Below are 24,704 nucleotides of genomic sequence, written 5' to 3'. Positions count from 1 at the left end.
AAGAGAAGAATTAGACAAATGTCTGCCCTGACTATGTTAAACATGAACAATGAAGTACAAATTGGACTTGTAATTCATTCGACTATGCGACTCACAGTAGTTAGCAGTGAGCCTTCTAATTGCATATCATGTTGGAATGGGGGAAAAACACACTTGTAAAAATCTCACGGTACATCTGGAACATCATATAAGGATCATTAAGACATGACTTCTCATTGGTGACACACTCACTGTTCTACCAGACATCTAATATCTCTCATGATTACACATGCTGATGATCCCATCTAACACTGCCCCCACTCCCGCTTCTCCATTTCCCTTGTCTATCTATCTATCCTTCTTTCATTTCCACCACTTTAATTTCATCTGTACGTCTCTAATTAGCCATAGAGATTTAAATCCATGCTTTGGAAGGACTCGAGGGGCTTTGCTTTGACCTATTACCCCTTGCGACATTTCTTTTTCTGGTCCCCCCTATCTCTTTGCAGCTTTCTTATTTCTATTTTTCCCCTTTCTCTTTCCTTTGCAACCGACGGGTCCCGAGGGCGGCAAGTGTGTTCCAACGCGCCATAATTCACAGGCAGCAGCCCCCAGGCTGTTAGTGGCGCAGCATGTGGTCTGCTTTTATCTCTCTCCTCTAACTCCCTCTCTGGCAAGGAAATAATTCATTATCATGCCTCCATTGATTTGTTCTTTCTCTTGGCTCTTTGGTGGAACAATCCCCCCCTTTCTCTCTCTCTTTTACTTTTTTTAACACCCTTCTGCAATTTCAAACAAGTGTGTTTCCATATGGATGTGGGTTTGCCTCTCCGTTTGTGTCTGCTTGCATGGGAGTGGTGCTCTTCCTCCTCTTTCTCTTCTCATGTTCTCAACAAAATCCCCTCCAGCATCCACCTTCATCAGCTTTGAAAATGTTCTCTCAGAACAAAGGAGATAAACACAGCAGTGAAAAAGAGAAAGAAAAAGTAAAAAGGAATATAGTAGCAGATTCATAGAACACAAAATAACCCAACAAGGTTAGAGTACAACCACATAATCCGTCATGGCTGGAGAACCTCAGCTTTTGGGTACTCTGTTGTTACAACATTTCTGTGTGAGAAAGTAAGCAACATTTCCCATAGATGCACTCAGAGGGAGTGTTGTTTTCTTCGGGCCAACATCTGTTCTGTGTAAATCATCAGCGAGTTGGTCCAGATGGCTTGGTTATAGTCATAGGGTTATGTTTCAGTAAGAGTTGTTTTCTACTGTCTGTACGGTGGAACCGAACAGAGGCCAGCTCTGGCGTCACTAAGCTGAACTCGATAAACAAGACAACAAACACTCAGATCTTATAAAGGGATGAAAGAGAGTGGAACGAGGATAAAGGAAGGAAAGAATGAGTGTACAAGTGAGTAGATGTGGTGGCTTCCAGCTAAATCCAGCCAAATCGCACACATCCAAAACCCAAACAAACACTTTGGGGGCTATTAATTTCAGTTCCTCCATATTCAAAAGGAAGAAACACTGTTTTGATCAAAGTAAAGACTATAAATGCAGAGGAGCTGCAAAAAAGATGCTAATGTTGACCTGGTGATGCTGCCTGTTTACCAGGGAGGATGGAGAGAATAGGATTTGGGAGGATGCCAAAAGTATTCTGAAACAAGAAGGACAGAGAGCGATAGAAAGGATTTAGAAGAGCAGGTGATGCTTAATTGCGTGTTTCCACATGTTTGTCAAGGTCTAGAGGAGTACAGAGGTGGGGTGAGGCAGCAGGGTAAGGAGGAATCAGGGACTAGGCTGAGAAAGAGGATGGAGAGAAAAGAGAGGAGAAAGCAAGTGTGGGTAATACACAATTACATGTTTACCAGAGTCTAGGGCAGCGGTAAATACTGTGGGGGAAGATGTAGAGGGTTGAGAGATTAGAGATGACAACTCGAAGAAAGTGGGAGGAGAACAGAGGAAGGTAGAAGGGAGGATGGAGAAAAGACTGGGTAAGGCAGAAACACAAAGCAAGACTGGGAGGGAGGAGGAATGAGAAAGGGCAGATGGGATGGACACGGAAGATCGCATACACGCCTTTTTACAGTCTTTAAACACCTTCAGGGCAACAGTGATGGTGATAGTGAATGAGTTATACTCCCTCTCATGTTAGGTTGTACGCTTAATGACACAGTAGAAAGGTTTGGCAGCATTGGGCTGTTTACCTAACTACAAAACTAACTGTTTTGGAAACTGGGGGCAGTGCAACACATTATACAGCTAGGTATATCATAATACCAGAAATTTAGTAGTCGATACCAATACTAGTGAAAGTTCACAATTCTTAATACCCATTTGATACCATGGTCAAAAACAAAACAAGAAATTCCATGTACTCCAACATATACTCCTTTATTAAAAACATTTGAACGTAATTATATTTTTAAATTCACTACTTTATTCACAAGCTATTTTGATCTGCTAACCTTGCTCTTCTCTTCAGTTCTCTTTTCACACATACACACTCTGGTCTCTCTCTCTCTCTCTCTCTCTCTCTCTCTCTCTCTCTCTTGCCCCAGCCCACCTTTCTGATTCTCTCTCCCTGTAAGGTCTGTAAGGACTTTCTTCAGCAGTATGTTTTATGAAATCACCCAAAAAAACACAACTCGCACTTGGGATAATTTCACCCACATTTCCGTTTTAAAAACAGCAGGTGAGTTGTGTGTGGAGGAGGCTCGTCGTTAATGACGTAGCCTATCACAACCAACATTCTAACGAATTACATTGGCACCAGCTGATGTGTTTGCTGCTGTTCACTAAAGTCTTACCTGGTGCAACAGTCACCAGACTGTACAAGAAGTGCCCCTTCAGGCTGGGAAGAATTGATTGATGGTCACGTTTTCAGAACTTTGGCATCGACTTGGTAATGAAGTATTGGCTCTCATTTGTTTCAAAATGTTGTGTTGAGGAAAAGACACATTTTGTACTGAATATTTTGGTTGGAGAAAGGACTCCTTAATTATGGAGGGACTGTGTTTTGTATATTGTTGCACTGCAGGGAAGCCACTCTTAGGCTTTCTTGTGTTTCTTGCTGTGTTGTGTTGTTTGCCTGCTGTGGACTGCTATCTGAAGGGGTTGGTGGCCTACCAGCTCCTTTGCAGGGTTTGCTTGTTCTGTTAAATCATAAAATGATCTTATTATCAGACCAAGCATCTGACACCCCAGCTTAATGCCAGCGACTGCTACAAGTTATAGTAATCCACAACAGTAGCTGATTGTGCCTTTTATTTCCATTTTTGTAATGCTGATTTATAGTTTAAGAGGTAAGGGTATTCCTCATCTGTTAGAATGTTATGTTATGTAACAGCCAGTACATTTAGTGACTTTCAAATAATTTCCTAAGCCAAGTTTTGTGTTTGGTAGACCTTGAAGGTACAGCTCTGACAGCTTCAAAAAGCTGAAATAGTCAAACATTTTGAAGTGTGTATGAGGGAAAGAGAGGAAAGGTGATGATAGAGGAGCAGGTAATCCCAAATCTCCAAAGTCTTTATTCTCAAGAGTGCGGCCTGATTCTGCAGCTCAGCTCAGTGCTGCATGCTCCCAGCACATTGTTATGTACTCAATATCTCCTGTGGCAACAAGCGCCTATTCAACCTAGTCTTCTAAAACAACATGCGCTGAGCTGGCTTGAGGGTTAAAGCTCAGAGCTTCTTTTGTACCAAGATGATGCAGTGTTTTTTGTTGTTGTTGTTGTTTTTTTTTGTTTTGTTTGTTGTTTTTTAATCTGCCATGCTTAATCCCAGTTACAACCTACATGCACGTGGAACACCTTGATGTGATGTTGTAGTACACATCAGAAATCCAGAAAGAAATTCAAAAGCTTTTGAGTTTGATGCCTCGATGTCATGAATCGGGACTATGACAGTCGGGATTGCAGTGAGCTGTAGACTGCATTGGTTGGGAGGCAGAGAGACGGCCCAGTATCATTCAACTGAAACCTTCATGAACTTAAATATTTATTTTTACTCAATCTGTCAATAAATTGTATACAATCTAATGACCCCTCTTTAAGATTCACTGTTGCAGCTAGTGACTATGTTAATGCTGCTTATTACATTGTTTGTTTATTGTCTCATGGAGGTCTTTGACAGAAATTAAGCTCCTTTAGTAAATTCTTTGCTGACAGTGTGTTAGTCCATCACATTCAGTCAGAAAAAGAATATCACAATTTGGACAAATACCTCAGTTTGTAAATCTCATAATGAACTGCAATAGCAAAAACGTCTGAATCAGCCATTGCCGAGCTTCTGTGTTGTCGCCCTTTTACAGCATGCAGAGTTGTTGGCCAGAGAATATGCCTTCGGTCAGATTGCTCACACCTACAATGTTAGTGTGTCAGCCAGTGTGTGACAAACATTAGCATATACTATCTTTTGTAAACACACAGGTCACTGTGCTCACTACTTGAGGTCAGATCCATATGGAAAGAGTCCAGTTGGGTATCAAACCCACATCCTCCTCACTTTGAGTCGACAGTTCTACCCTCCAGTCTCTGTGCTGCTTACATATAGTTTAATCATTAAGCATGCAGGAATTTAGCCTGAAACTTTCATAATTATTTTCAAAACTCCTGTCATGCTTGGAGGATCCATAATAATTTAGTAGTGTGGTGTAGACAAACTTTCTTCTCCCATAATTCATTGCATAGTAGACAGAGAGAGAGAGAGAGACGGAGAGAGTACTCCAGGGGAAAATATGGAGCAATTAATCAACTTCATCAACTCATCAGCAGCTTTTTAAAAACCCTGTTAGTGCATATAATGTGCCACGTTACAATGCCTGTTTGGTTCGCTTTTCTGCTAATTAATCAGCCCACATTTTACCAAGGTGTAAAAGAAAGGGATATTTTATACTGGACAGATAATGTGAGAGTACAGAGAGACTACAGAGAATATTTATTGTTTAAAATGTAGGTTGTTTCAATAGACTGATCTTTAATAGATGAGATTTAATGAATGGTTTCTGTTATGAAAGTGTTATTAAATCATTGGTTCAGACACGCAGACCTAATTAACAGATGTAATGTGGGCCAACATTAAAAAGCAAGAAGAGATGGCAGCATTGGTAATGTTTTACATCATGCATACTATTTAGAGGTTTTAAAAAAAGTCAGTTTTAATTACTTAATCAAAACACATATGTTTAAAAAATGTTGATAACTACTACTAAAATTAGCCAGATTTCCTGGAACTCAGAAATAGAAGAAAATATACGCAGGAATCATCTTAATGGTAAATTTGATAAATCAACCAACACTCAACTATATTAATCTACACATTTCCATTTATTATTCTACAAAGTCATGCCCTTGTCATAACATGATAAAGAATCCCAAAATCTGAGCCAAGTAGATTCTCCCATTTGTATTTATGTCAGACACAAAAAAGGCTCTCCTGAGGAGTTTTTGTTGTTGTTTTGTTTGGTTTTTTTAGCAGCAGTTTTTTAAACAGAAAGCCTGCATTTCAATCTAGGAGTGTGGAGTTTGAAAGACGAGAGTGTTTACCAGACTGAGGGGCTCTAACAAAATATGCAACTGAGTGGCTATTACAAAATCCAATAGTGCAACATTACCATAATAGGCTAATACAGATATAGTTACCACGGGATGATGGTTGACAAATTTCTTACCATGTCATACTATCGTCATATTGCCCAACAATACTAAGTTGAAGAGAGAACTACATCAGAGATCCTTAGTTTGGACCATTAGTGACTCAAATACTTGCAAGGTTCGTCGCAGGCATTAGTTCTGTGTTAAGGAAGCAAATTTTTATAACCAATACTCAGCAAGACTTACAAACTGTTTGTTTGAAGTGGTGAGTAACCCCAGAGGTGCTGTTAAGCAATTGATCTGCAATTTCCAAGTATTTGCCCACTACTATTCTTCTGACTGATGGTACAGATGTAGTGTGTATATATAATGTGTATATATAATAGGATATAAGTAGAGTGATAAATATCACTTCACTTAAATCCTCCACTACAGTGACCATCCTTCAGTACCAAAGCAGGATAAATGAACAGCATGAGCAGAGCATATAACTTCATTCCAGTACTCCATTTGAGACTAAATAAAAAAACAAACAATGCTCTTTCCTGACTGTTTTCTTTGTCTCTGTAGATGTAGTCTCATTAGCTTCTGTTATTTTCTCACATTTAGCCTTGTCAAACATTGACCTCTCCTTTTCTCTCTGAAGAAAAAACCCTTCTAAATTGTAATTTAACAAATCAAATTCAAAATACAGTACCTAGTGTTTGGCTCTAACCACTTCACCAGTCTGAACTCAAGAGTCCATTGACCTCTTTAACCTTGGAGTGGTTTCTCTGGAAAAAATGCCCTCATGAGAGATGCATTAAAGAAAATTATTGGTGTTTCTATTCCTCTATCCTTCAGCTTTAATCAGACTATTGTTGGTTAAAATTTATTGTTCAAAATGCATTCATGCACATTCAAACAAATACAGTCCTGTGCGGATGTATCTACACGGACACACGCATCCAGTTCTCAGTTCATCTCATTGTGCATTCTGTCTCTATCGAGGCGAACCCTCAGGTCAGGTCAAGCTGTGGCTCCTGCAGTGCAGAGTTCTGCTGCAGGCCACTAATCTCTCTTACCCTCCTCCTCCCCAAGGCTGAAAGGGCTTTAAAATGAGAAAGACCACTTAGCCAACCCTGTCAGGAAATGCCTTCGCAGTTTACAGTAGGAGGCATAGCTTGGGAGAGAGAGAGAGAGAGAGAGAGAGAGAGAGGGGGAGGTTGAGGGGTCTTTCTTTGTTTCCATAAAGATGAAAGATTATCCAGATTGTCAGAGATCTTATGCTGCTATCAGATGAGAGTATCACTTTAATGAATCGGGTCTCATCCGGCCAAATGAAGTATGGGAGATTAGCTCCAGACTGTCAGCTTGTTTCCATTAAGCCTCGCAGCGCAGGATGACTTTTTTGGCCTTTTGAGACTTAAAATGTCAGTTTAATCAAACCAAAGGGTGTGCAGATAACATTATTTCCAAGCTGTATCTTGAACTAGATTTCTATAAATGCTGCACATCTACTGTTCTTTTCATTTTTTTAAGACTATACACTTTTAAATGGATCATAAAATAGACAGTGAAGTTACCACTTCATCTTTGTTCTTTTCCTCGATTTACTTTTATAAAACAAACTGGGTACATAAAACTTGCATGTATTTATTAGTCTGGAGCATATGCAAGCTTTAACACCAAACAAAGTTCCTTAATATCTTTTCAGCTTGTTGTCACAGACTAATATATTTTAAAATGAAAGTTACTCCAAATGTACTTTTTTTATTGTTATATGTTGTCACATTTACAGTTACAGCATGTGAACTTTCAAGATCAACGAATTTGGAAATGCAAAGGCTTTGGCTTTAGACAAAAAGAAAAGCATAGACATGTTCTGTAGCTTTATTAAAAGAAAAACGCCATGAAAAACATGATGGCCTACAAGCTCTCTTTCTTCTCAGTCAATGCAATTTGATAATGCCAGAGGGCCGCAGTGTATTTGACCTTCAGGAGTCATAACACAAGACATATTGGAAAAGCTGTGAAATGACTTAAAATGACTGAGAAAAAGCTTAAAAGCCAATATTCGTGTAACTTTCATTTTAACTGTGTTAGCAATTTACAGGCTTGGCATTAAAAGGGACTTTGCAGCAAAGGTTGGTGATTTGATTATAAGCATCAAAATTTCTGAGAATGTATAGTAATAAGATAAAAGTTAGTATCTGTGGAGTCTACCATTAAAGTAAACATGTCTGTGAACCCTCCAGGGAGGCAATTAATCTGTTCATTTACCCAACAGATTACTCTTGCCTTTAGGGATTGAATGACACAGTAAAGAGAGTTCTGCCCTGTCATTACCCTTCTGATTCCAGTTCATTATTGAGCTTCGTCCTCTGTAAATCCACTGTCACTTTGCAATGTGCTCAGGTGTTTAGCAGCAACACATACCTCAGAAATGGGCTCTGTTGTTAGCAGCCTGTTCCTGCAAAATTGGTCATTAAGTAATGCGGAGGAGTAAATTGTTCCCTTTAAATGGCATGGGAAGTGTGCAGTTCCAGAAGGAACTGTGGTAGATATCTTGGGCAATACATATTGTTGACAAAAGCAATGTTATTTTTTGGGCTTTTGGGCTGTAAGCATTAACCCCCTTAGTGACTCTCACATCAGTTAGTGTACTGGAGAAGTATCTTATTTTATTCCAGAAAAGGCATTTTAATTTGTGTTAGCTTTTAAAACCTGTGGTGTATGTAATTTAACTGTCCATTGTATTGTACTGTGTGTTCTGTTCTGGGAAATTCTAAAAGTTGTTTTTCATAATGAAAGAGGTAGCAGTTTTGTCAAATTATCATGGAAAATGGTTTCTCAATCTTTTCAATGCTTATGCAGTTGAAGGAGAGCAAAGAGTCAGATCTTTTGCCAAATTGCTGCTCCTAGCTTATTAATACAACATGGAACAGATTGTTTTAAAATCCATACATTTCTCCTATACACTTTCTCCACTGGCTCGCTCTCTGTTTTCTCTTTGTGATCCTAACAAGGCTTGTTCGCTGCCTAGTTAAGGCGCTCTACTGGCGAAGGAGCACCATCATGGCTTTGCTAGCAAGTTGAGAGACAGCCAGGCGAGGAGGCCCTTTAAGTAGAACGACGAGGAAGAAAGAGAGGCAGATTAAGACCAGAAAGAAAAGGAAAGAATGAGATGGAAAGGAAGACTGACAGGCAGTCAGAGAGTCACAGAGATATGAAGAGGGTGAGAGACTCTGAGAAGAAAAAAGACAGAGAAAAATAGCCCAAGCTGCAAACAAAGCATCAGAGAGGAAAATTAGGTGGTGGGTGGAACAGAAATGGAGGCAGAGTGAGGTAGAGATGAGGACAACTCTAGACAAGCAATGAGCAACGGCAGCATAGGATTCCTCTGTACCTGTAGAGGAGATTAAGGGTCTGCATCCAGTGTGATTAATGAGCTAGCTGCTGATTGCTCATCCCCATCTCCCTCCCATGAATAATCACCACCCCAGCACTCTTGAGAGAGAGAGAGAGAGAGAGAGAGAGAGAGAGAAGGCTCTGTATGTACAATATGTGAAAGTGATGTGATATACAGTGTAAGAACATAATTAACCACCAGAGAGTGCATAGTTATTGATTGACTGATAAAATGGTCGTGCACAGTATGATATACAACATGACATTAGTTCAGTGTGTCGATGTGCTTGAAACATGGATGACATATTTACTAATGGCTGCAGCCCACCTGCAGAGAGCAGCCCTCATACTGAATGCACCGTGACACACCAAGATCATTTGTATACACTGTGGGCTCCCAGTGGGAGTCTTGTCTCCCTACATGTCCTGTGCAAACCCACCAGTGTCATTGCGTTCACAGAGGACATTATTACGTGCAGTCATGAAGTCATATGCACCTTGTTTCTACGATTTCAAAGAGAGATTATATTCTCAGTATAAATCAGCTGTATTAAAGATAAAACTGTAAAATAAGAATCTTTAGATTGAGTTACTCACTGCCTTAGCCTGGAAATGAGTGATCTGAAGACATATATACATGAGACCATTAGAGATTTTTTTTTTTTTTTTTACAGTTTATATTGAGGTAACTGTCTTTTTAATATCTGTGTTGTTGTTTTTTGCAACATTGCCCACATCGGCGGCAATGTTGCAAAATTGCAAAGTGAACAGCAGTGCTTAACGATAATATTGGATTTTGAGGATTGTTGCTCAATGTGATGAGCTACCTTGATTTTTCCAGTATGTAAATCACTGAAGTATCTGGAAAAATGCACATCGATACAGTTTCTCATAAAAAAAACACCCCGGTATATCAGAATATACTGCATATTGATGTTACAGTATGGGGGGTTGTAGCTCAGGGGGTAGAGGTCTTCGTTTAATCCCAAGGTCGGTCCTGCAATTAATGGAATACCGAATCAAGTCTTCCACCCTTTCTTGAACAAGACACTGAGCACCCAGCCTTGCATCTCTACCGCCATTGGAGTGTGTGTGTGTGTGTGTGTGTGTGTGTGTGTGTGTGTGTGTGTGTGTGTGTGTGTGTGTGTGTGTGTGTGTGTGTGTGTGTGTCCATATTACCCATCCCTACTGTTCAGGTGTTCCATGATACATTCATAAAATAGAAGGGCCAAGGTGTTTTGTCTCTACAGTGATTTTTGAGGTGGCTGTTACGTTTTGTTGTTTTGTTACGTTTTTATTCGATCACAGCACACCACTCACTTTTATTACAGCAGGTTTGCGCATGTGTGATGAATTCAGTTAATTTTGCTGTAGATACCAGTGTTGCAACTGACCTATCCCGCAGTGAAAAAGTGAAAAATAACTTGTTTATCCGCTCCGGCTGGGGAGAGAGAGGGGGGATGACATGCAGCAAAGGTTAAGGACTCAGCTTTAGTACATGGGGCGCGAGCTCTACCAGGTGAGCTACCAGGGCAACCCACAAAAAGCTTTAAAGAGAAAATTTGCATATTTTCAATGAGCTTTGTATCATTACATTGTGAGTAGTATATGCAAATGAACATTGTTTACTTCCCTCCATGTAACCTGTACCCTTTTTGATCCGACTCTGTGTCGCTCTAGGGCCATTGTTCGAACGATAGATTGTAGTTCTGTATTTTTTGTATGCCCGCCTCCATGGGCAGTCAGATCGAGAGAGGAAAAACACTTTTGCAGGCAAATGAGCAGGGAGTTCGGGGTACAGGCAACATGGAGTGAAGTACAATGCTCCCTGAACGTATTAAAACACATTAAATTTGTGTTTTAGAATTAGAGTTTTCAAGTGTGCATTAGCATTTTTATATATAAACCTCTATACCTGCTTCTTTCTTTATATTCTGCATATGTCAACGATACATGTATGCACATATATGTGCTCACCTTGATGCACCAACGTTCCGTCTTTAATCGCCATGTGTAACTGTATATTACTTTGTTGCATTTACTGGTATTGCATTTTTCCTGTGTTCCTATGTTGCAACACAATAAAAGATGATGACAGGTGCCAGCGTGTGTCCCTGTGATTGGGAGTGCACTCTGCCGTGAGTAACCTGTGTTTAACCGCAGCCTGACACATAGTACTATTGTGCTAAATTGCCTGGTGGTCCAAGATTGCTGGTTGTCATGACTTTTTGGTGGTTGCATAGCAACAATCAATGAGAAAATCAATTTTGTTGCTTGTTAAAATGTGACTTTAGTTGATGGCTTACCCAAGGACAAGCATGACACCAACATGAGGTTACTTTCTGATCCTACAAGTCTCCATTATGTAGCAGTTTGGCAGCTTTGCAGGAACATGTAGGAGGTGTGGAGGCTGGCGAATCAAACGCACTTATAGTAGCAGCTGCTTTTCACTTAGTGATGAGATTAATGATTAATGCCTGATTCTTAATTTACCAAATGAGGATATTTTTTTCATGAGGGTCAAATATGAATAATCAAGTGTGCCGTGCATATATTTGCATACATGACACATGAAGGGAGGAGGATGTACTTGTCGAATGAGTGACACACAACCCCCCACTAAGGCACTTATTCAGAGAGAGAGAGAGAGAGAGAGAGAGAGAGAGAGAGAGAGAGAGCTCTGGTTTTGTAATATGTGTGCATCCTCTAGTAAGAGGCATCAAATGGGCCCAAACACCCATCTACCATTCTGATGAATCTACAGAGTAACCCAGAGAAGAAGGTAGGAAGAAGTAGACATTACTGTGGCGGCATCTCACTTGTAAACCTGCATGGATTTGGCTCTTTTACTTCTTTGTACACATTTTATCAACACTATATCCAGTCGTTCCAGTAGAACCTGTTGCTTGCTGATATGTAGTCACTGAAATGCTGTTGAAAGAGCTATAAGTATGCCGAATATCTAACACAACTTTTCAACCAAGTTTAGCCTTGTTGTAAAACATATTTTTACTCGAAAATCCTTACTGGGTCATGCTGATGTTAGCTGCTCCAAGTAGTGGCAAACTTTAACTTTTTGAAACTCAGAATTGGGGATGCATAATACACAACCTTAAACTCCATGAAATCCTTACGTTCTGTCTAAACCTATACCTCTTTCTTGGGCACAAAGAAGAGTATTTTAGAATTTTATATGTTTCAGATTCTTTTTAAACTCTGGTTTATCTGGTTTGTTGATTTAAAAATCCCATTCTATCAAATTAAGTCTAAAAGCTAGTAAGTTATTACACAGCACTTTCACATCCATTGTGTTGTCAAAAGTGGTTTCACATAGGCTACCTTTATTTTTCACAGGTGGTAACTGCTGATCATGATCAGTCCGAAGGAGTGGTTTCACTGTCAGTCAAACTGACTTCAGTGCGAAGATGCCCATACCAGTAATGGTGGTGGTGGTGGTGGTGGTGGTGCTAGAGCACAACACATAAATCAGCTGGTGGATAAGTCTACGGAGAGAGGGTTAGCTGAGGAGAGCTGGGGACAAGATGTTTCCTGACATGCAAAGTGCTGTTTTTCCCTGTGGGACTGGTGCATAAAGAGATTCATACAGCTACATGGTTTATTGCTAAAGGCACATTTGCCATATTTGGTCATGTTGGCTGACTGAAAGCTTATCATAGAGACACTGATCTAAGAAGAACTATAAAATATTCATTTAAATACCCATACCAGCGTACCAGCTTGGTTTCTAAACTGGGTTTAAACTATTTTGGTGAATTATGAAATAGAGAAGTTTGAGAATAAAAATTTCCATCAGATTTAATATTGAAATGTCTTTCTGCTCAATTTAAGGTCATTTTCATGTGAAGATATTTTTACAGTGAATGGTGATGGAAATTCTTTTGATTAATAAAGAAATTCTTCTTGCCAGTTTCTTTGCACAACCATTAAAAGGTGGCTTTGGACAACCTCACAGCAAGCCTTTGTATGCTCCATTTTTATTTGTCACATAACCCTCATTAATAATTTCTTGATACAGGTGTCACACTAAGAATTGCCGATTGGACGGCTTGATGAAAACACACCTTCAAGTAATTTATTATCACTGCTCATATTGACCAAATTTTTTTGTAGATTTGGTATATTTTGTCAGTCTCTCTCTCAACCTGTCTCCACCTCTGTACAAGTATAATAAGCAACACGCTGAGTTTATTAGTCACTCAGTCAGAATTTCCTATGCTTTGGATCACAAGATTTGTATTTTACAGATTACCTTGAAGTCTCAATACAAGGAAATTTAATCAGTTAAGTGATATTCAATTTTTTTTTAGTTAATGTTGCTATTCTGCCAGGAGCATCAAGCCAGTGTAATTTAAAGATATTTTTATATAATGACAGAATTTATACTACTTTAATGTGGATATAGCAACTTTGATGTTGCATAGATTTGCTTATTTGTAGGTTAAAAGACGGGAGACATTTTGACTGAAAAATAATAATAGACTTTTAGACATCTAGGTTATATTTAGAATTTAAATCATTACATTGAAATGTATCGTAACCCATTGGAAAAAAAACCTTAATTTTCATCATTTTAATGCAGTTGAAATAAGGGTTGTATGACACCTTGGAAACTCCCCTCTCAACCCAAATTTAGCCCAGTTTTAAACTAGATGCTTGATTGTTTGATCCTTGATCCTTACTGGGTTCCAGTCAGCCTGTTTTCCTGCTTCCTGGCCCCTCCTCCCATGACTCGCATCCCACTCCTTCACCTTTAACTCTCTTTCCATCTGTCGTTCTTTCTCCATCTCCTCCATGGTCTCTCCACTTTAACTCTCTTTTTCCATCTTCTAGTCTACAGTCAGGATGTTATCTGTCTTTCCCTCCCGGTGTTATACTCCTCTGCTTTGTAGCTTGATGCGTGCTCTGCATCAAATTAATTTCCCTTCCTGCCTCCACATTTTTACCTTCTTAATGCCCCTGTACCGTTTCTGTCCATCTTTCGGCATGCCTTTCATATATTTGCTCGTCCTCTTTTACATTATTTTTCTCTCACATTTGAGCTCACTTTGTTCTTTTTGTTTTATCCACTTTATTTTTCTTTTCTTTAAGTTCTCTCCTCGTCTCTGTCTTTACACATTTATCCCAAAATGTAGCCTTGCACCCGCTTTCTTTTTCTTCCTCTCTGTTCTCCTCTTTACTCACACTGTACTATATATCCCTTCAGAGCTGGATACAGAAACCTCCCTGTTGGCCTTGTCAGTCAGTCCATAGCTCAGTTAGCAGGGCTGATCGATCAGTGGAGTTCTTGAATTCCCCTGAAAGTCAATTACAAACTTATTCGAGCTATTTTAGGAAAGGGGGGAAACTGTAGAAATCATTAGCTAGATAATGTCATGTCAACCTTCCCCAGCACGCCAGGGCAGAGCAGGCGCTGCTTGTGGATATGCAATTTGTCTGGGTCATCTGAGAATGGGACAGAACGTGGGAGGATGTTTGAACAAATTTATAGAGTTGCTCTTCAAGTGGAAGAAATCTTTGTGGATTTGTTAAACATGGTAGTAACTATTAGGACTGGCATCAAATGCCAATACTTTTTGAGAACTGCCCAAAATATGTTAATAGTACCATTATCTGGAATTAAACCTTGGATTCTTAAGGCCTTTACACGCTGGGAACGTGACAACATTCAAACAACATAAAAATGCAAAAATGCTCGCCTGCAAATATGTTGCATAAAACTATCAAAACTATTCGTACCGGCAGCGAATGTGCGACACATAAAAATAAAACATATAATCCACACACACTTAACAAGCAGGACAATGACTGGGGAAAGAACAGCAGCAGCTTGCAGTGCTCCTGGGGGTCTCAGGTCCCACTGCAGCGCTGAATGCGGCAAAGATAGAGATGTATTAATACGTTAATGCGTGCTCCCGAGTGGCTTCTTTCTTCGCCTTTGAACAGCGTGCAAGCACCAGCTAATGTTAGCTTTTCAATGGGGTCCGCTAATGTCTACAAACATTGCCAGTAAGCCGGAAAGGTGTTGAATATATAAAAGTGAAGGAAAAGGTGTCAAATAACTATTTATCTGCTATTCTTTATTTTTTGGAGTTAGTACCACTAGTAGGTGGTGATAACATCTACATCAACATTGATGTAGATGTTATCACCACTGGTACGGTATGCTTGTTTGATTACTTGGAATCATTTTTGCTTTCTCGTGTGGATGGAAATATATTAGGAGTTAAGTACCCATATATGCATAGACAAGATCTTAGTAGATGAGGACCAGTATATTCTGCTGATTAGAGGTACCTGTTAGCTTTAACACTTTAGAGACCAAACTGCTATTCAATCAATTCATTGATGTTTTTAACTGTACAAGGATAATCGTAATATTTAAAAATGTCCCTTAATGACACTCCTTTATCCAGTTTCCATCCAAGTGACATCAACTGCAATATTGCATTCCTTCTATTCATCACATAAAACAGGCAGAACATTTTTATCTTTCTTTTCTTGGTCTCGTAGCTATAATCTCATTGGGTTGAGTTTAGATGGCATCAGGAATAATTTCATTGCTGGTCCATCTTTAACTAAGGTAGATGGAGTTTTTTTACGATAACCTTTCTGCCATTGCTATTGAAATTGAGGACTAATACATCAGCATAGAAATTTAAAGTTTGGACTGACCTCATGTGGAGGGTTGGTAGACAGTTGCTGCCTGAAGTCAGCATTTCAAAACCACAGTGAATCAGTCCTCAAAAACTCAACTAGCAGGTACACATAAGTATCAAGAAAACTCCTAACTGTAATAGCAACTTATTTGTGAGGAGTGAATTTTAAACAACTTTGGCTTCTGTTTTTCAAGGATATGACACCCCACATTTTAAACAGAACATGATACTGTGATATTGTCACAGCAAGCACTGATGTTGATTTGATGCTAAGTTTAATCTATGCAGCAGTCTGTCTGCATCGGCTCTGTGCAAGCTCAGCTCTCAGCTGTATCTCCGTGTCTCTTGTTTAACTGTGACCTGAAGCATTTATTTACTTTTTTAAATAATTTTTTCAATATACACGCAAACGCGAGGTTGATACCCAATAAAAAGGCACTGAATAAATATATTTATCTTCATTTCACAACCTAAGCAGACTCAACTCTGCTGCTCTCTGGACAGAGCCAGTTCCGGTTTATTGTCCCATAGACTCTCTCTACCCTTGTCAAGGCCCACATTTCTCATCATGCCTTGGCCTAATGCTGGAGTCATTTTTTAAGTTTGCTGTTGCGAAGCGCTAATGTTACTTTGTTTTAGTGTTTGTAATGTGTCTGTTTAGAACATGGTGGTTTAGGGTCATTTCTTATTTTTGTGCTGGTTTGTAGTTTTAGACACTATTGAGTTGGTTGTTACATTTCTTGACCCATTCGTCCATAAACTAGCATTTTACTGACGTGCTGTGACATTACTCTCCCAGTCCCGCTACTGCTGGCAATGGGATCGCATATCGGCAACCAGGATTTGACGTGTTGACAATAGAAACAATCTCACAACTCTAACCTTAAGTTGCTGTTTTTGCATTCAATGACTCAAGATTACCATCCCAACTTGATTGCACTAGCACTTTCTATTTGTTATACCTGCTCCTTACTACCATCCCTCACAGAAGCCAGTGCTTTATCTACCATAGTCTATTAAGTAGAGTTTGCACTTCTCTTCTGACTGAGAGCAGACTGTCCTGGCCAGCAGAATGTTAAACCTGTATCCCTACTTTACCTTAAAGGAATCAACATTAAGTTGCACTAGATGTCTATCTGAACAGTCAACTTCTGCAGAAAGACACAGCAAACCCAGGTCTTACACAGGCCTTACTTGCATCCATTGGATTAAATTTAATATGAGCAGTGGTCTTGTTGAAATTCACAGTATCACCCTGAAACCACCCCTTCAAGCCATGTCAGATCAATGGACTTCATCCCTCATCCGTCCACATGGCACTCAAAGCCTTTTCTGCCACCCAAATTACTGCTCTGCTGAATTATAACTTTGTTGGATCTGGCAGTGTACTGTACCCAAGGCATTCTGAAATATCACTGACAGACCGAGCTGTCAGCCCGGATATATCTATCACCTGGAGAGCTATGTGAAACAGACAGCTAATATCCAGGGGTCTTTTACAAAAGCGTTTGTCAAATTCTGGATCCGGACAGGAAGTTCCCAACAAACATTTCAAAGTCTGTTAGCCATTCACGCAAAGTCTGTTTTGACAATGAAATATTGTCCCACGTGGGTGTTGACATGCCAGTTTGTTGTGATACTGGCCTTATCGCTGTCATTTAGTCATGAAGTGCAGGTCTTAAAAGCCTATGTTTATGTTTGGATCAATTCAATTCACTTTATTGGCATGAGTGTAACTAACTTTTTGGATTGGTTAGCATTAGTAGGTTGTGAAAAAACAATTATTATTATTATTATTATTGTTGTTATTATTATTATTATTATTATTATTGTTACTAGTATCAGTCGAGTAAAGGTCTTGTGTGTATACATGTGATTTGCTCAGTGTTACACTTGGATGTCTCCATTCAGATTTCTATCTAAGTGTCAGTTCACTAAATAAAGAGACACAAAGTATATATCCTGTCCCCAGTGAATATTCACCCACACATCGACATATATCCGAGCCCTACGTGCATTAACTCTACATTCACACAGTATCTCAATGTCATCTACATGCTCCTCTCCCATTTTTTTTCCAAAATGAGAACAAAAATAGCTTTATTTTTAAATGTATGTTGTCATCTTTTTATTGGCAAAAAGTTTACAGGGAAAATGAAAAGAAAAATATTAGAGTGATAAAAAATTGGTGGTTTTGTAATGCAGTGTATGGTTATGCGATTCTATCATGGAATACATGGCACATACTAGATTACATTGCCCACTTTGCTGCAAAGACACTGTTTTTATGTCTAGGTAAAACATTAAGCTCAATGCAAGTTTAAACTGACAATAAGAAAAAGGTTCAGTAGATGACAAAGTTTCCTGACTGTAACTGTGATTGTAGGTTTCGTGCCTGGCCACACAGCTTGGCGACAGATACTATTTATCGGGCCAAGGGGAACCAGTGAAGAATAATTCTTAATTTGCTGTAAAGGTGAATTGAATTGGATGGCCATTTCAATGAACATAAATTTCCCTTAATGAGAAGAATGATATTTGGCTAGCTGTGTGTCCTCTGACATGTGGTCTTTTTTCATACTGGATATCCTTCACTCCCGGACAGCTGTTTATCCTCCCCGGTCCACTAGTAATGAGATGGATGCTTAGAAATGTATTAAGCTTGGCTACAGTTCCACTACATCAGCACAATCGTTCTGATTTGTGATTTTCTCTGCTGTCTTTTTTCTCCATCTTCTCATTCTTCCAAATCTTTTCTTCTTACTTTCATCTCTTGTTTGCCTCCCTGGCATCCATTCTCTCTCTCCAAACACCAATCATTTCCCTTCATACTCTCATTCCAACAGAAGTTGTGCAGCTGAGCCTGGCGGAGGACCAGCAGATCAGCGTCTCCACGGTAACAGTGGGCCTCAGTGCCGTCCTCACCTGTGCTATCCAGGGGACGCTGCGCCCGCCAATCATCTGGAAGAGGAACGGCATTATACTAAACTTCTTGGACCTGGAGGATATCAATGTGAGTGCATGTTGTTCTTCATCATATGAAGCTGCAGTTTGTTGCTGTTGGTGATTGTGGGGAGTTGATGGTGTTAATAGCTATAGAATTTGATTGGTTGTCACAAATACAAATGCAAATACACAAATACATGCCGTGCCTCGTGAACAACTCATGTTGCTTAGTTGTTACTGGTTCATAAGCAGTTTTTCGAAATAAAATTAAAAAAACAGAAAACGTTGCTATTGTGATAGTATCATGATACTATACTGTTAAAGCAGTGTTGATATTGGGCCACACTGAGCAGAAGAACTCCAAAACAATCCGATAGACATAGTCCTGACATATTTAAGCTGTCATGGCTTTTAGCAATGGCCTACTTACAAATCAGAAGATGCAGCATTATAATGTAATTGGGATTGTGTCTAAATCTCCTTTTTTTGTTGTGTTTCTACTATATACAGAGAAAATACCTGACTGTTTAGTTGCTAGATGTTCAATTCTGATCCCCAGCAAGATTTATGTTGTGATCCTGAGTAGAACCCCCCCCCCAAAAAAAAAGAAATGTGTGAAACCCAATTTCCCAACAGTGTGCATGCTTAGCACACACACACACCCTTAGGTGTGTGTGTGTGTGTGTGTGTGTGTAGGTGTGTAGGTGTGTTTGTTTTCAAAATGGTTCTTTCTAAAACTTTCATTGGACCTGCTGATTAAAATGTATTATTATTGATGTTTATAACCTGCAGCACCAAGTGGGCACAGTCGAGGGCTGTTTGAATCGACTGAAAACAAGTAGTCTATTAACACCTTTTTTTAGATCAAAAAAAGTCACATTACTGCTTTTAAAGTGTTTAGAGATCTGGGAGTTTGTTTGTTAATTTATAATCATGATCACATTGTTCCTTTTTTGGATTTCTCCTCAGTTTAGAGCACTCATAAAATTCTGTTGAGATCTCATGAGGTGTGCCAAGAATCCAACTTCCTGATTTAAAAAAAGACTCTCACTGGTGTACCCTGATAATCAACCGTGCACAGGGTTCCACGCAGACCTTCACAGACGCAAATTCACCTTATGTGGATCCTCCACGCTGCGTGGACACCGAAAACCATGAATTGCCCTTAAGCAAGAGAGGGCGCGAGGAAGGAAGGGAGTCAGGAAAACAGCAGCATGAAAGAAAATTCAAGGATCAAACAAAAAGAAAAGTTTTACTAGCCAAAATGCACTCCCCAGCCCTCTGTAGAATTACAAAAAAAACCAACAGCAACTATAGCTTGCTCAGTGCTTAATGAACTATGTGGCCCTGCTCCTGTTAAGACACATCTGCTCAGGTGACAGCACAGCGCCGGCCTTTGCTTTACCCACCACCAGATCACAATTCACTAATTGCATGTTAATGAGCGGCCTTGTTGGTCTGCTGTGGTGATGAGCTGATAAACAATGTCAAGTGTTAAGGTGGAGACTGGAGGAAAAGTGATGGCAGCAGAGGTCCCTCAGGCTCTTGACCGTGCATAATGAATTTCCACAGAACCCAGTGATGTGATGTGAGGGGAGGAGGGAGAGAGAAGCCATGTCTGTGTTTTGATTTTCTTCTCAGTCAAATCAAAGAGGAAACTAGAAACCCCTAAACTAATGAGACATAACCTCAGTACAAATTTCTTTATAAGTGTATTAATGTCTGTGTACGCTGGATGTCGATGCAAGAACAAAAAAAGAGAAAGAACAAAAAAAAACATATTTAAAGGAATATTTCAGTTTCTTGTCTCCCCTTAGTCACTTAAGCGAGTTCAGATAACTTTCTCTTATACAACAGATTTAGTTTTTTAATAGACTTCCTGGCTAAATAAAGGATAAATATGCCATTAAGTAATGAGAATATAGATAAACCAATAGATTAAGTCCGTCCAGAGGAGGATAAACATCCAAGTAGGAGCTTGGATTTATATTTCATATGGGTGTAATGCATGTTTCATTTTAGAAATAAGAAATAAATCTGCTTGCCATATAAGCAGTACATCAATAATTTGTCAAGTGCATGTTATATGTGTTAATATATGAACTGCGTTTATAGCACGTGAAGGATTTTAAAAGCATAGTTTTTAAAGTGTGGTTGTCAGACAGGCCTTTCCAGTGGCACGGTGCATTACGCCACAGATCAGCTGTTTGGACCGGAATTACAGAGGTTTATGGGAGAGAAAGCAATTACAACACAACAAAACAAAGATAAGTTGCAAATTTTTCACAGTACTTTAAAAAGTTGGTCGACAGCAATCCAGTAGACTCACATAACATGACTCTACACTATATTACTATGATAAATCTATGAAACCTCATCTGTTATAATAAAATTGCACCAACATAAGTAAAATAATTCATATTAGGTTAAAGATGAGACAGGTTGAGATAAGAGAGGGGACCTTGCTTTCCTCCATCTATGCATTAGCTATACCCACTTATCCTTTAGAGGGTTTAGAGGGCTAAAGTGGATCCCAGCTGACATTGAGCGAGAGGCGAGGAACACCCCGGACAGGTTGTCAGTCAATCACTTTCATGTCAAAGTCCTTTCAGCACACTGTTTTGTTCTGTTCACCTGGGTTGAATGAAAGTAGGTTTGTTTTTAGAAGTTTCATTCGACAATGGTTGAACATTTTCTCCACTCTGGCATATAACCCCCTCAACTCGAGAGCTGAGCCTCCATTACAGTCAGTCTCATTTGTCTGCTCTCTCATAATCTCTTTCTGGCCCTTGTTCACCCTCTGCTGTCTTTCTTCTCCACCCATCTGTTTTAATTGTGTTTATTTCTCTCTGTTTTTCACTCTCAATCAAAGTGGGTATTTTTTCATTAGAGCTGTGTTCTCCAAAAAGTAACCTCACTGTGTATATTGCAGGGTTCAGACCTTTTTCGCCAGGTGTGTTTGCATTGGAGCAAAAAGACACAGGCAGTATTACAAACAGGAACAGATTGAACAATAGTATAATCTGCTACAGCTGCTAATACTGTAACTACTGCCATCCACCAGCACTCAAAAAATAAATATATAATGCATATTTTGTTGATTAAAAACAATTACTACACAGCTAACTATATTTGCATGTACATTGTCACTAGTTGGTACATAAGCATACATAAAATGAACATGGCTCTTTAGTATATGCAGCTGATGTTTTTGCATCAATACTATTCTGTGTGTTATTAAAAAAAAGCAAAGATGACTTTTCTATTGGAGAGTAGGTCAAAAAAGGCCTTAATGTAGTTTTCCATATGAAAAGCAATACTTCAATAACTACTTACATTTTTGTAATTTTAATGTAGCCACTGGCCATCTCCATGTATAATCCTTCCACTGCTCTTGTGTTACAAAAGCATATAATTTGACTTAATGCCTGTAATTTTCTCCAGTTCTTTTCAGTTTCTTTGTCTGTGTACCATCAGTGCATTTCATGAGCTCAAAAGTTCTATTCCCTTATGTTAGGAGGATTTTCCATTTACATTCATATTTTCTTAGTCACTAATGACACCAAGCAAATAGACACAATGCAGGTGCAGTGATCTGAGTGAAAGACATGTTTTTGCCTTTTTGATGCTAGGGTTTCTGAGTGGCCAGGTTCAGTTTAAGAACATACTGATCATTATTACTGATTGTTTTTTTTCATCAATACACCTTATAATCATGAGATTGACTCTATTATTCATGGCCTCTGCCCAGTTAGACTGCAGTCAGTCACTACAGCCTTATGGTTTACCTGTAAGACTAACATTTTAGTGCCTTTGATTATCATATGTGACATGAAAACATTAGTGAAAGAAATAGAACCCTTCTCATGCTTCTCTGTTTCAATTACAGATTGGTTTAAAGTTTAACCTGCTAGCTATATCACATTTTTTTTTAGCCCAAATGGTCCATTCAGTTTTAATTGCCCCCAGTGGTGTAGTTATATTTCTCACCTTAATTGTAAAATCTGAACTTTAAAGGCTGCCTAAACTCCCTGTCTTTCTCACAAGAAAATCATTTCACTTTTTCCTGTCACAAAGCGACCCTCTGTCAGGTCATATTAATTTCTAGAGCTCTCAGAACGAAAAAGCAGTCGTTTGTGGTTTCCATGTCACGACAGAGCTGCATCAGGACATCTGCTCTGCCACTTGGTGGGACAGCAAACTATTTAATGCCTTAATCCGCCCTAAGCTGTGGCTGGAACCCCCTGGTGACTGCCGCATGCTGCACCAACAACAACCAGCTACATTTATCAACCTAATGGGCTTTATATTTTTAACCCTTGCCATTTATCAGGCTGAGGCAGCGTGATGAGGGGAGAGAGGAGGATCAAATTCCCTAACGCCTGCTTCAGCTCAACAGGGAAACCGTTGATTCATGGTCTCTCTTCCTTTTCACATCACTCTTTTTCTCTCTTGTCTTTTCCCATCACTCCCTGCTGTTGTGTGCCTCCTCTCCCCACTCTCTCCAAGCATCCTCCTGTATTCTATCAAGCTACCTTCATTTCTCCCTCACTCCCCATGGCTCTTTCCTGCCCCCCATTCTTCACCACTATTCCCTCTCCTACACCTCCTGTTTTTCCCCTCCCTTCTTTCCTCATCTTCTTCCTCTCTCCCTCTTCCCCTTATCTTGTGCTCATTCACCACCTCCGCCTCTTCTTTACTTAATTTCCCTCTTCCATGTCTTCCATGTGTTACAGGACTTTGGGGACGATGGCTCCCTTTACATCACCAAGGTGACAACCATCCACATGGGGAACTACAGTTGCCATGCCTACGGCTATGAAGACCTCTCTCAGACACATGTGCTGCAGGTGAATGGTCAGTAGTGGCTCATTTCTTACTTACAGTGGTGGGAGAAGCGTGGAAAAAATGTTTTAGTTTTGTTTGTGCTGCTCTGTGGTTCCCTTGTTAGGGGAATTTTCTTATTCCCTACCCGTCATATACAGGGATGAACAGTCTCAAAGACAATTCAGCCAACATGCTGATGATTGAAATGTCTATAAATGTCTATACATTAAGAGTGGCATTGTCATATGGCAGTGGTTTCCAACCTTTTTTGTCCAGCATACTCACACAGCCCTTTCAGTGGTTCAAATATAAATATAAGGTCACAACATCAAGAAACACGTAAGAGTTTCTGTTTGTCTTTTCGGAGACTTCCTGAGAGACTGAACAATGGGTTGAAGGCTTCTCTACCACTACAGATTTTCAGCAATCAAATGCTACCATGACACATTTGACTGTTTGTTCCCTTTTATGCAGTGCAAGGAATCACTGGGGTTGCCAGATGAGCTGCAGTGTTAATTCACTATATAAATAATTTACTGTGAATAAGTGAATAAACTAAATGTCGCTTTACACTTAGTAACAGATGTTATCTATTGTCTTGTGTTTTAATGGATGTGCATTATTTAAGGTCTGCAACATTACTTTAATTATTGATTAATCTGTCTAGTAATTGATTATTTGTTTTGTCCATAAAATGCTCATTATACTTACCCAGAACTTAGATGATGTCTTTAAATGTCTTGTGTCTGACCAGCACTCAATAAACCCAAAGATATTAATTTTCTATTATATATGAGAGAGAAACACATCAAGTGAACCAGCAAAAGTTTAGTGACAGTTTGACAACAACTATTAGATTACCAAAGTAGTTGCAGATTAAGTTTGTTGATCAACTCTATTATATATCTATTATTTAGATTTTCCTTTATTATTATACATACCTGGTAAGCTACCAGAGTGCCCAGGAGTTTCTTTATTATGAAGTTGCTTGTTTCCCTACAGATAAAAAGTATCCATAAAGATGTGTTGTTCATACAAGTGGTTTACAGGATCACAGCTATCAAAGTGACATCATGCAAAATGACATCATTGCATACATGGGGCTCAAAACTAATGATATGTGCATGAAGGGAATATTCACTTGATTAAAAGCAGTGGATAAAAGCTACTTAAGCTAAAATACATCCAAAAACCAGCAGACAGTACACTCTGATTTTGGCAGGCCGGACATATCAAGCACTGTCTGGCTCATAAATCATCTTCATAAGGGTCTTCCTCTCCCCCACATTTAGACT

At 39.3% G+C, this 24,704-nt stretch overlaps 1 protein-coding gene across 2 annotated transcripts in view; it reads left to right on the top strand.

Annotated features, from left to right (window-relative positions):
* Positions 1-24,704, top strand: part of fstl4 (follistatin-like 4) — a 200,365-nt gene that overhangs the window by 146,023 nt on the left and 29,638 nt on the right. Inside the window, exons 7-8 of one of the 2 annotated variants that reach the window (XM_051400620.1) lie at positions 18,486-18,649; positions 23,319-23,439. In XM_051400620.1, the coding sequence (XP_051256580.1) occupies positions 18,486-18,649; positions 23,319-23,439 (285 nt within the window). Of the gene's footprint in view, positions 1-18,482; positions 18,650-23,318; positions 23,440-24,704 lie in introns of both variants that reach the window. The other variant, XM_051400618.1, reaches the window with a different exon arrangement.

The sequence above is a fragment of the Dicentrarchus labrax genome, unplaced genomic scaffold (genome assembly GCF_905237075.1).
Source record: "Dicentrarchus labrax unplaced genomic scaffold, dlabrax2021, whole genome shotgun sequence".
In the NCBI taxonomy this organism is placed as follows: Eukaryota; Metazoa; Chordata; class Actinopteri; family Moronidae; genus Dicentrarchus; species Dicentrarchus labrax.
This window is presented reverse-complemented; position numbering and strand designations above follow the sequence as displayed.